The sequence below is a fragment of the Psammomys obesus genome, unplaced genomic scaffold, assembly GCF_907164565.1.
Source record: "Psammomys obesus unplaced genomic scaffold, mPsaObe1.curated_primary_1811, whole genome shotgun sequence".
Lineage (NCBI taxonomy): Eukaryota > Metazoa > Chordata > Mammalia > Rodentia > Muridae > Psammomys > Psammomys obesus.
Window position 1 is genome coordinate 5,493,949 of NW_026596046.1, and position 12,707 is coordinate 5,506,655.

At 44.1% G+C, this 12,707-nt stretch overlaps 1 protein-coding gene across 1 annotated transcript in view; it reads left to right on the plus strand.

The window, feature by feature from the left end:
- Window positions 1-12,707, plus strand: part of Adamts17 (ADAM metallopeptidase with thrombospondin type 1 motif 17) — a 298,959-nt gene that overhangs the window by 86,165 nt on the left and 200,087 nt on the right. Inside the window, exon 7 of the mRNA XM_055623484.1 lies at window positions 2,752-2,795. Within this exon, the coding sequence (XP_055479459.1) occupies window positions 2,752-2,795 (44 nt within the window). The remainder of the gene's footprint in view (window positions 1-2,751; window positions 2,796-12,707) is intronic.

The window sequence follows — 12,707 nt, forward strand, 5'->3', positions numbered from 1 at the left end:
TGCTCCTGAACTTCACCGAGGAAGAGACACACAGCATTTCTCCCCGAGCACAGCTCTGTGTTCTTGTAGAGGACACTGGGGAGACACCCCAGAAGCAAGCATGCAGGGCTGCCTGAAGCTCATGCTTCCCAGTCCTCGGCACCCCACAATCAGTCTTCTCCCCGCCCCCTCTGCTTCCTGTCCAGTAGCCTCCTACCCAGGAAACCTAAGCACAAAGGGAGGAGCACAAACTTGCTCTGACTGCTTAGCCGTGCTTCATTCCCACAAAGTGTGTTTGGTTTGGGGGTAAGGTCATGATAAGAAAGGGTTTCAATTTTTTTCTCATAAGAGTGAGGATTTCTAAGGGCTTGTATTTTTCTCTTTGAGTTCTAGATATTTATTGTGTAATTCACAGTGATGTATGCTTGAAGATCACTATGAAAGTGGACTTTAAGTATTCTCACCAACAAACAAATAAACAAACCCCACAAAACCCAAAACTAGTACCTGAGGTGATGGACATTTCCATTAGCTAGATTTTATCACTTCACAAATATATCCAACCTCATGTTTGCATTGGATAAATTTGTACAGTTTTAACTGTCAGCCAATAAGTGATAATAGTAAAGTAAATTGAGCACAAAAAAGATAACCCAAAGTATACATATTTGGTAATAAAAACTTAGAAATCTTCAGAGGCAAAACCGTTTGAGTGGCCGATACAACAAATCCTCGGTTACCTTCCTGCTTTCTCTCTGGCCACAAACTAAGCTTCCATTCCCATCCATGCCACTTGGCCTGCCATTTTCCTCTGACCTGCAGGATGCCGGGAATGCTTGGCGAGGTGACTGTCCCAAGATGCTCAGTTGTCAGTCTAGACCTGGGAATCTGTGCATCAGGATGTCGAGCAGAGCCTTTAAGCCTCCAGGTCCAGAGCCTGCGGGTGGGAGTGGGCCGGCAGGACCTTTGGGATTCATGCCAAGAGAAGTGGTTTGAGGGATGGGCGCATTCAGGGCTTGCCATGTAACACAGCACACTGGGCATTAATTAGAGTGGGCTGACACGTACAGAGCGCTGATGGTGGATAGAATGAAGGGAAAAGGAGAGTTACAGGCTCTGCATTGTTCCCAGTTCAACCGATGCACCAAATTCTGCTGTGTGTAGACCTGACTAGAGTTAAAGGAGGAATGGAGGATAGGCATGCTGGAGTGGAAAGGTGCCGGCGGTAGCCAGGGAAGGTAAGCTGGGACAGGGCCGCCATGTACAGTCATACCTGTGTTTAGTGTGCAGACAGTTCTAGGATTTGTTTGTCTAAAAGAAACTGAACTGTGGCTGCTCAGGGGACTGTCATTGTCCTCCATCTCCTCTAAGCCAGGAGCCTGACCCCACCAGTGCTCTGTGATTGGCTGCTAACTCTGGGAATTTGTGGAGGGAATCCTGGGGGTGTTTGTTGGTGGAAAAGCAGGGCCCAACCCTTCATTTCATCAAGAAAGGAGACTGAATGCATGGGACCTGCAGGACCAAAGCTAGAGCAGGCTTTGCACCTTTGCTTTCTCATCCTCAGCCGCACAGCTGGGAGCTCCCTGAGGGCTTTAGAAATGATTTTTAGAAATGGCTTTTTGTCACCTTTCCATGGATATAACTAATGTCCCTTCCAGCTATCCAGTCTGAGTGGCTTTGAGATACCGCTAAAGTTAACTAGTGATGCCTTTTAATTTTTTTTTTTTTTTTCCTGAAGTTACTCCTGAAGGAATAACTTCTTTCCGGCAGCTAGGTATGGAGAAGTTCAGCTGTAGAAGGGATGTTCTGGTCCAGTGGGGCAGCTCAGTGGGTTAAGGTGCCACCAAGCCCGATGATCTTAGTTCTATCCCCAAACCCACCTGGTAGACAGAGAATGGACTCCCTCAGACCTCTACATGTTCGCTGTGACACATGCACGCACACCGTACAAATAAATACAAATTGTTTTCTTTTCTTATCAATTAATTAATTAATTAATTAAATCACTTTACAGCCTGATTTCAGCCCCCTCCCTCCTCTCTGCCTCCTCTCACCCTCATGCTCCCTTCCCCCATTCCTCCTCTCCTCCTTCTCAGATAAGGGGAGCCCCCCCCCATGGGTACCAACCCACCCAGGCACCTCAAAGAGCAGCAGGGCCAAGCGCATCCTCTCCCACTGAGGCCTGACAAGGCAGTCCAGCTAGGGGAAAGGGATCCAGAGGCAGGCAACAGAGTCAGAGAGAGACCCTACCCCCATTGTTAAGGGACTCACATGTTGACTGAGCTGCACATCTGTCACATATGTGTACAGGGTCTATGTCGAGCCTATGCATGCTCTCTGGTTGCTGGTTCAGTCTCTGTGAGCCCCCGTGGGCCCAGGTTAGTTTACTCTGTAGCTCTTCTCGTGTTGTCCTTGGCCCCTCTTGCTCCCTCTGTCCTTCCTCTCACTCTTCCACAGACTCCCTGTGTTTAGCTCATTGTTTGGCTGTGGGTCTCTGCATCTGTTTCCATCAGCTGCTGGATGAAGCCTCTCAGAGGACAGTTATGCAGTGGGGATCTTCCATGTGGTAACCAAGCTTACTATTTAGAGCTGTCATAGATGATTTACTTTCGACAGACATTGATTGTCTACAGTAAAGCAATAACATTGCAGAATCACCACCCGATATTAGTATGGGATTTTCCTCTTCTGTTATTGCAGGGTGTCAAAAAAGATACATCTGACAGTATCTTTTTTTTTTTCTTTCTTTCTTTCTTTTTTTTTTTTTTTTAGGACAGATTTCTGCGTTCACAAAGATGAACCGTGTGACACTGTTGGTAAGTTTGCAGTTCTAACAATGGTTCAAGGAGATGATGTATCAGAGGACTTGTAGTCTGAAGGAGTTGCCCCCCATTTCCCCAAACAAACTTAGTGTTTTCTGTTGCCTCTCTTCTTGTAAATTAGTTCCTTGACTATACTCTATGGTTTTTTTTCAGGTAAGTTTTGAGGTTGCCTGTGTCATAAGGCATGCGTTTACCTAATGAGTTTAGAAAGAATGTTATAACAACTCAAATCAAGAACAAGAGCTGCCAGGTAACTCCAAGGTGTCTGCAGTTGAGAGTGTAATTGTCCCTTAGCCCTTTGTCCAGCTGGCAGCTTGCTTCCCGGTCTAACAGTCCTGAGGTGGGCAGGCAGTGCCGCAGACATGCAAGTATTCTTCCCCTTTCTTCTTTTTCTCACTCGCCCCTCACAAACAGCTTCCCTTCCTCTTCTCTCTTCAGTGATACCCAAATTGGAAACCTTCCTTGTACTGGGCGTGGTGGCACACACCTTTCGGATCTATGATTTTGGGGTCAGCCTGGTCTACAGAGAGAGTTCCAGGAGGACAGCCAGGGTTACACAGAAGAACCCTGTCTCAAAAAAAAACAAAACAAAGCAAGACTAAACCTTTCTTACCGTGTAAGCAGAGTACCTCTCTAAGAGGGGAGACACTCAGAGCATCTGCTGTTTCCTCAGCCATCACACACACACGGAGGTCCCAAATACTGTGCTACCCAAAAAGGGTTATGAATTTTATATACTCATATGTTTCAAATTACAGAAATACTGGTGGGAAGTGAGAGAGGATTGACATCATATCTAATATTGTAAAATCTGGATTTTAACAACCTGTTACCATGGAGTCTCAGTTTTGGGTAAGCTTGGCCTCAGCAATGGCTCTACATGACTGAACTGGGTGACTCAAGTTTCTTAATACGTATGATGACTGCCTTGACAAGTGATTTAATAAGACCCTTCAAGATCTGGTAGGATATCCAACATTTATTTTACATGTTGAAGTTTATAATTATTTTATTCTTTTACTTTATCATTCTTCAAAGCAGATCAGAGAACAAGATATCAAAATTCAGCTGGTGGATGTCTGTGCTTTGCCCCTTAGGACTGGTTCCATGATGGAATTGCTGGGCAAAGACGATGCCAGCCTTGTTTTGCTCGTGGGGTAGCTGAGCCAGGCTCAAGTCTGGCTGGAGCTGTAGAAGCTGCAGGGAAATGTGTTGCTGGAGTGGTTTCTCCTTGCAGCGTTCACAGGTGACCTTTGAGGGCCACTGTGGCTCTTCTAGTGTATGCCATGACTTTGCCCTGCATCATCTCCTTGCCTAACCTCAGGAGATATTAGTTTCTTATCTAGCCCTTGCCCCATACTTCCTGATCCTCCAGAAGCCTCTGTGCCATGCAAGGCTGAGTCTGGTCTCCAAGCCATGTGTCCTGCAGCAGCTGGCTTAGAACTTAAGAGGCTTTTATGTTTTCTTTCTCTTTCTTTCTTTCTTTCTTTCTTTCTTTCTTTCTTTCTTTCTTTCTTTCTTTCTTTCTTTCTGTTTTTTTTTTTTAACAAAATCTCAAATGTTTGATTTTTACCCGTAAAGACTTGGAAGCCAGATTCTGGGGTGAAAATCCCGCTGGCTCAAAGAGGCAGAGAAAGCACCCAGCTGACCTGCAACACTTTTATGTACCATGTTGTGTGGTTAATACATCACAGGGAAGGAATGAATACAGATGAAAGAAGAAGCTTCATGTCTGTGAATAATATGCTCTGGAGCATGTGTTGTTTTTTTTTTTCATATGACTGACAATTTCCGTTTGTTCAATTGTGAATATACAAAACACCCATATGATAGGAATTGATTGTACACCCCTCTCCTTGTGGAAGACCAAACAGCTAATCCTAATCAGGTATCTTTCTCTTAACTACTCAGTACTCCACAATACTTTAAACACTTTGCTCTTGACATTTTTCCATCGCAAAATGCCGCAAGGCCTGTGTATCTCAGGTGACAAAAACTTAACGCTTCAGGCCTCTGGAGGCCACCGGTCCAGGTCCAGTTGTCTTCAGGTGAGGGCTCCCCATGGCTCGCAGATGGCTGGCTCCACAGCATGCTCTTACTTCTGTGTGTCCCCGTTCTTTTTCTTCTTCTTATAAGGACATTAGTCACACTGTATTGGGACCATCTTTACAACTGTTATCTGACCTTTTATAATTATATTTCTCAAAGCCATGTTTCAAAATACAGTCCTGCTGAGGGCCAATCCTTCACCCTGTGAATTCTGAGGATCATAATTTAGCCCATAGTGCTATTCATATGCCACTTCACCACACAAAACCAGGTGGTATCTGACATCCTTCTGTGATCTCTTCGGCATATGTGTGTCACTTCCTAATGGGCCATGGCTTTTCATGGTGGGGACAGGGTGCAATCATTCTTAATGTGGCCGTGGGTTACCTGAGGGATGAGCTGCTCTGTCTCTTGTCTCCTACCATGTACTCTTTCTAATACCCTGGTGATTTTTAATTTTTACGAGGGAATTAGACATAGGGCCTTCACATTTTATTATGCTTATTTTAATGTACCATAATTCACTTGAACATGTTATCAAATAATTTTTAAAATGAAGTAATTTGATGAATATAAAACATTTTAAACTGTGGTTAGGACTGTCATAAACCAGCCTCAGACTCTTATTAATTTATATAGACATACATATATGCACACACACACACACATATATATATATGTGTGAGTGTGTGCTATGTATTGTGATCTACCTATCATCTATATCTATTTATATATTTATATCTATATCTATCTATAGCAATACAGAATCAAAAGAAGTTTCCCTATTAGGCCATCAACTGGTTTATCTGGATATAACTCGGTCAGAGGTGGAGCGGCAGCTGTGAATAGCCTTAAGGAACTGCCTCCTAGGAGATAACTGTTTCGAATGTCCCAGTCGAGATGTCATCTCTTTCATCTTGGTGCCGTGGATGCGCCACACTTTAGACTCATCCTCACCTTGTGACTTGACTCTATTCTGGGCAGAAGTTAAAGCTCAACATTTAATTATGTAATCACTGCCACAAGGCAGATCTCCCCAGGCTCTGGCAAATCCCCCTCTTTGCCAGTTTTATTGGTACTTATAATTAGGATGTGATAATCTTCTGTGGTATGTGTGTGTGTGTGTGCGCGTGTGTGTGTGTGTGTGTGTGTGTGTGTGTGTGTGTGTGTGTGTTTGTGAAAACATCCAGTTTGAGGGAGGAATGTGAGTGTGTCTAGCTACGGGTTGCAGGCTCTGGCAAGCTCTGCCTTCCTTATACTTATTTAAAAAAAAAAAACAACATCCACTTGCAAGAGTTAGTTATGAATGTAAAATTCTATCAGTATTGGGGTATTTTGCCTCACAATCCAGTTTTGGCTTCTTATTGGAAGGCCACACATCCAAGAGTTGGGCAATACCAACTGTCTTGACATGATCAAAAAATAACAAGTAGGCCACCAGTTGGGTAGATAAGGAAGGGGAATATCTGAGAGGAGTTAGGGAAGGGGTGATGATGACTAAAATACATTCTACAAAGTTCCCAAAAGAACTAATTTTTAAAATGAAGAGGGAAGAGAGTTTCTGGGAAAGGCAAAAAGTATGTATTTTAATACAACAACTCATCCCTTAACACAATTAGCTTTAAATGTTAGTAGAACATGTTTAAAATGCAGACTAGCTTGCACTTAGATGCTGGGAGAAAGCCTTCTAGAAGACTGTCAAGGCTGTCATAATTCAGGACAAAGGGAAATGAGGGCGGCCCTACGTCCATCTTGCCCTTGCTTCCCCATACTGCTGCTGCAAACAGGTAACTGAACATACGCATGTGTGTATAGACACACACACACACACACACACACACACACACACACACACACGTACACACCTGGTACCAGTGTGCAGGTTGGAGCATGCGGTATGTGCTCCCTGTGTCTGACAGTGTGGTTCAGCTTTGTCTATGCCTGTGAGTTCTCTCAGTCCTTGGCTTGTTCTGATAAGGGCCTCCTGAGGAGACCTGGCTGGCTGGGAAGCTACACTAGTGTAAGCAGTCTGTGTGGGGATGTGGCTGGCCACCCGAAACCACTTGCCCCAGAGGACCAAGTTCAACTTGTCTCCCTCTTCCTGTCAGGGTCTCTTTTAAGGTTACATATTAGACTGTATTAGAAAATGGTGAAAATACAGAGGTATGTTTTTCCATGGGGTAGAATTCTATCAGCCCTTTGGAGCCATGGAACCAACATTTAGTTTGGAACTCAATAGAGACCAATGAAACATGTAGTTGTGCCTAACTGCCTCTGGAATTAGAAAGCAAGAGGGTTGAAGAAGCAAAGAAGCCCAACACACAGGAGTCCAAGAAGGGATGTGAAATGCAGGCTTATACTGTTCAGCCTGTATAATGTTGCTTACATGTGTGTTTTCAGGGCTGATCACGAGGTACTGGATAACCGGTTGGTGTGCTCTTCCCTGGGGAGGACCATTTTTCTGGCTCTCAGCATTCCTTAGTTGCTTGTAGTCCTTTGTGTAAGGTTGGGCCTCTTGGGCTTCCCCCTGCTCACTTTAGCATGTCCATTGCTGTCTTTATTCAGCTCATGTTTGGGCAGTTATGTTGATGACTTTATATACACAGCTCCCGAAATTCCTAGGAGACACAATCTTACATCAAATTCCCTAATCTTTCTTTCCCATCTTCCACAATGGTTCTTGAGCCTTAGATGCAGCAGTTGTATTCTAGGACACTGTTGGCACTTTTAAAGTGCTGTTCCTCAAGGGTGGCGGCTGAGTAGCTCCAGGCCACTGCATTCAGACAAGCTTGTTTATGCATCATGTTTTTCAGGTCAGATACAATTTACTGGGATTGGTGTTAGGCCAAAGCCCACCGCTTTTTCATTCTCAACATAGCCTTGGTATGACAGTTATCAGAGGGCTTCTCTGACCCCTCTATGTTCCCCTTGGTCAAGGAAACACTTGAAAGGAAGTACCATCCTTCATTGTGTTAGAGGACTGTTCCTACTCAAGTCATGACACTTGTTAGGTCTGTTAGAGTCAAGCAAGCCAGTCCTTCTCTAGTAGACTGGGGGAAGTAGAGTTATCAATGGGCAATGAGGCTGTGTGATAATTCTGTCTTATGAGACGGCTATTGTAGCTCATGGGAATCTACTGAAAACAGAGTATGCTGTGGGGTGCTGTGTGTGCAGGAGAGGCTTGGAGTCCAAGGAGTACCACTACAGACTCCCCAAGAGCCCTTCTGTACTAGTTGGGGGAAGCCTAGGAAATTCAAGGCTGAGAGAGAGAGAAGACACTCACAACAGTTTACCATATGGGGTCCCTCTTGGCCCTATCATCTCCACAGTGAAGGTGACACCTACTCAAGGGCCGGTCACTGGAAAAGGGGTCAGACAAGGCTCAGTCGTGTGGTCTGGACACTGGTTCTACAGTTAGGCCTGGGACTGCATCTTGCTTCTGCCTCATCCTTTGTGATTTACCTTCTACATCCAGATATAACCTCACCAACCATGGAAATGTTAATCCCTAGGGTTCTTCTGAGGATAAAGGGGATGACTGAACACATCCCCAAATTAAACATGTTTAATTTGATGACTGTCAAGAATCAGAAAATAGTGGTGGAGGAGGGAGGGCTCTGAAGTTAAGAGCACATACAGAAGACCCAAGTTGGGTTTTTATCACCTATGTCAGATGGCTCATCTGTAAGTGTAGTTCAGGGGAGCTGACACCTTCTTCTGCCCTCCTCAGGCACCTGCACACATGTGGCACACATCCATTATTTAAAAATAAAAAATCTAGAAAAGATGCCATCCCCAGACAGGAAATAACAAATGCTACGGAGACTGTATGGAAGGGGGACTCTAGTGTACTGCTGAGGGTTGTGGAAAATTTTGCATCTCTTATGGAAAACATGACAGTGCTTTCTCCCCCAGATTAAAGTGTAATGCAAGAATTCCAATTCTAGATAATAATCGGAAGACACAAGAGCAGGTATTCAAACAGACATTTACACACTGTGTTCAAAGCAGCGCTATGCCTAAGTGCCAAAAAGTGGAAACATTCTTTTTCATTTTTTAAAGATTAATTGTTTTACATTTCTTTTTTATTATTATTTATTACAATTTATTTAGTTCATGTCCTGGCTGTGGCCCCCTCCCTCATCTTGTCTCAATCCCACCCTACCTCCCTCTTCTCCCCCTGTGCCCCTCCCCTAGAGCACTGATAGAGGAGGTTTTCCTCCCCTTCTCTCTGACCCTAGCCTATCAGGTCTCATCAGGACTGGTTGCACTGTCTTCCTCTGAGGCCTGGCAAGGCTGCCCCCCTTCTTAAGTGTTCACCAATTGATAAATGCTGTGTGGCATACACATATGGTGGGATAATAAACTCCGACACAGGCTACATCGTGGATGAGCCTTTGGGACACAATGCTGAGCAAAACAAGCCTGAGTTAGGAAAGCATATGTGCTATGAGATTCCACATGCATAAGGCACCCAGAAGAGGGTGTTCTTAGAGACAGGAAACGGTAGGGGGCTGGGAGGAGAGAGAAGTATTCTTTATTTAGGCTATACTATGTAAGTATTTAGGCTATTCCTTAATAGCTTGAAGTTCTGGTTTTACAGAGCCAGACTGCAGTTGCGATGGTTCGTTTTAATGGTCAACTTGTCACAAGGTAGAATCACTGGGAGAAAGTCTCAGTAATGGTTTTTCTGGATGGTGTTGGCCTATGGTTATTTTCCTGAGAGATTTTCTTAGGTTAATTGATGTAGGACGACTCAACCCCCTGTGGGCAGCGGCATCCCCTGGGTTTGGGTCCTGAACCCAAGATTAGAGAAAGTGAGCTAAGTGGTGGAGGCACGCACACATTCATTTCTGTCTATTTTCTTGAGCGTCAATGTGATGAGCCCCTTCAAGTTCTTGCCTGGGCTTGCTCACAATGATTAATCATAACCTGGACCTGTAATCCAATTAAACCCTTTCTCAGTTGCTTATGGTGAGGGTGTTTCAATCCAGCAACTGAAGCAAAATCAGGATAGCAGTAATGGTTGAGCAACCATGTAAATGAATTTATTGCCACTGAACTGAACACTGAGAAGTGGTTGATATGATGAGCTTCACATTGTGTGTAGTTTGCCACGGTGGAGTTTTATTTGTTTGTTTTGAAGTTTTTATATGAGTTCAGAAAAAGAGAAAATATAAAAGATTCTGTAGTGTTTTTTTTTTTTAAGGCAATTTCATTTGGAGAACAATTTCCAGGTAGAGTGGAGTCCTTCCTCTATACAGAAGGAAGAATGAGGCTCTAGCTGGAGTATGGACAATGCATGAAGCAGGAGTTTGCCTGCTGGGGACAGGAGGGCAGAGGGAAGGTAAGGGAGAAGAGAGGAAAGGCACAGTAGGAAGTGGTGCTAGAGCTAAAGCAAAGTCTTTTTAAGGTTGTGAAGCTTTCTTTTTGGCTGAAAAGCTGTGCTGTGTGGCTTTAGGAAATGGGGCTCAGTTAGCTCTCATTGCTCACTGATGCTTTTGGACTGTGGGCAGTCCACACTGCATCTGGCAATAAAACTGTCCTTTAGTCTAGCCACGAGGTCATTTTCCCAGTAACTTCTCAGCCTTTGGACTCTTGGTATCAAAAGATAAGATCAGCCAATGACCTGAGGCCATTGTGGTGCTGGGAACTGACCACAGGCTCAGCATTGAATGACCTTGTTCAGAGCTGCAGCTTAGGGGAGAATGTCTGCTGCCTGACATCAGTCATGTAGACAGTTTACCAGGCTCCCCCGATCACGGTGAGTTTATAAACTGAAGACCTTCAACCCTCTCTTGTGAAATTGGAAGTCGGCTTTGAATCTTGAACCTCAACTTCTTCATATATACAAGTTAAGAAACCTGAGTGCTTTGGGAAAGGGAGCGAGGGTTCAGCTAAGGTAGTGGCTCGCAACCTTCCAAATGCTGCAACCCTTTAATGCAGTTCCTTTAGTTGTGGTGATCCCAACTATAAAATTAGCTCACCGCTCCTTTATAACTATAATTTTGCTATTGTTGTGAGTCATAATATGTTGTGAGTCAGATATGCAGCATATCTGAGATGTGATCCCCGTGAAAGGGTTGTGTAATGATAAGTTTTAAATTTTGGTTTCTTTAAAAAACACAGAAATATTTTAAGAATATGTTTTCATTTTAACCTCAGGTGTGGGGGGAAATGGGGCTGCTTTGTAGCATCTGACTATAATTTGCGTCATGCTCTAGCAGAGGCTGGAGATTTTTTTGCAATTGTGGGATATTTGGAATTCTGGGGACTTTTGAGAAGTATATAAATGCGAGGGCCCCGAAAGGCAGTGTGGGTTGCTGGCTGGTGGTTGGATGCTATTGGTTGCCATTTGTTATGTAGTCATGTGCAAAGAAATGAAGAGAAGAAATTTGATACCTTGACAGGGAAGATCAAACTTGCCACGGGGAGCTCAATGCCCTTAATCAACAGGAAGAAGTCTAATAATAACATCACTCCCTTTCCTCTCTCTCTCTCTTTCTCTCCTATCTAGTGTTAGGAAGGTTGGAAGGGAAGAAGAAAAAGGAACTCACAAAGTAATAAAAAAAAATCTAGTTACTGGGTTGTTCAACTCTCAAAGGGGCCACAGCCAACAGAAATACTGAGCTAAGGAAACTTGCTGTTTTGCTGTTGAACAGAGACCAGCTCTTGCCCTAGCTGCTACTAAGGACTAAAGTTCAGTGTCTTTGGAGGGATTCATTTGGGTGAGTATGATCAAAAACTTATCACAAACAGGAATAGGTTCATGAAGAGCTGAGCCACCGCTCAGGAGAGGGTGTGCCATGACTAGAGAAGGGACTGGCCATGTGTAGGGAAGGGCTAAGCCGTGGTTGGTTAAGGGTGAGCTGAATCATAGTTGGGACCTGCCACATGGTCCGGGGTATTATGGTAAATATTGTTAGCTGATATTCAGAAGGTTTTCCCACTGGAGAGATTAAATTTCTCAGTCTTCCTGGCAAGAGCCAACAACAGCCTTCTGCCCAATGAAATGAGATTAGAAGTGACTTGTGATATCTTGAGAGTTTTTGCCCTTGCAAACCTCCTATGAGCGGTGCTTGGAGAGCTTTCTTCATTGATCATCCTAAGGTCATCCAAGGAATTGGCAGGCACAGTCCCTGAAACTGGATGTTACAGGAGTGAGAAGATAAGAGTATTGGCACACTGAAATTGGGGTTGTTTGGTAGCGCTTAGCTTCCATGTTCAGAAATGAGGAAGTCTGTGTCTCTCTAAGGTTCTGTACTTTTCAAGCTTTGAGATCTCAAAACCCTGAAGACTTTGGCAGGAAACACCCCCTCTCCCCACAGGATGTGCAGTGTTAGGGACATAGTTAGAATTTTGAGTAATTTTAGAGGAGGATGAAGAAGTAGCCTTCGCCTTACAGAGGGAGTAAAGATAACTCCTTCTCTTCCATTCATCTTAAGTATCCCAGAGTAACAAGCAGAAAACAAAGAAATTGAATGTGTATATGATACATGTTGGAAGACTCAGCAATGAGTAACTCAAATGGGCTTTTAGGACTTGGGCTTATGAATAGCTCAGTAAAAGGAAAATAACACATTTAAAGTAACAAAACAAAGGGAAAGGCTTTGAATTTTCTAGACTGACAAGCTGTGAGGTGATGAATGTGGAGGAATTGATTCTGCTTTGCCATCTATGGACTGGTACAGGCCTAGAGTTGTCCCTGGTGACACACTTTGGTCCTTCACCAAGAAGCCTGGTGGTCCATGAGATGTTAAGGCATCTGATGCCTTTTGGCTCTAAAGCCATCCTCTGTGGCTCTTTCCCTCATTACTGAAGAGAGGCCCCTTCAGCACTCACATTGCCTCTTGCTCA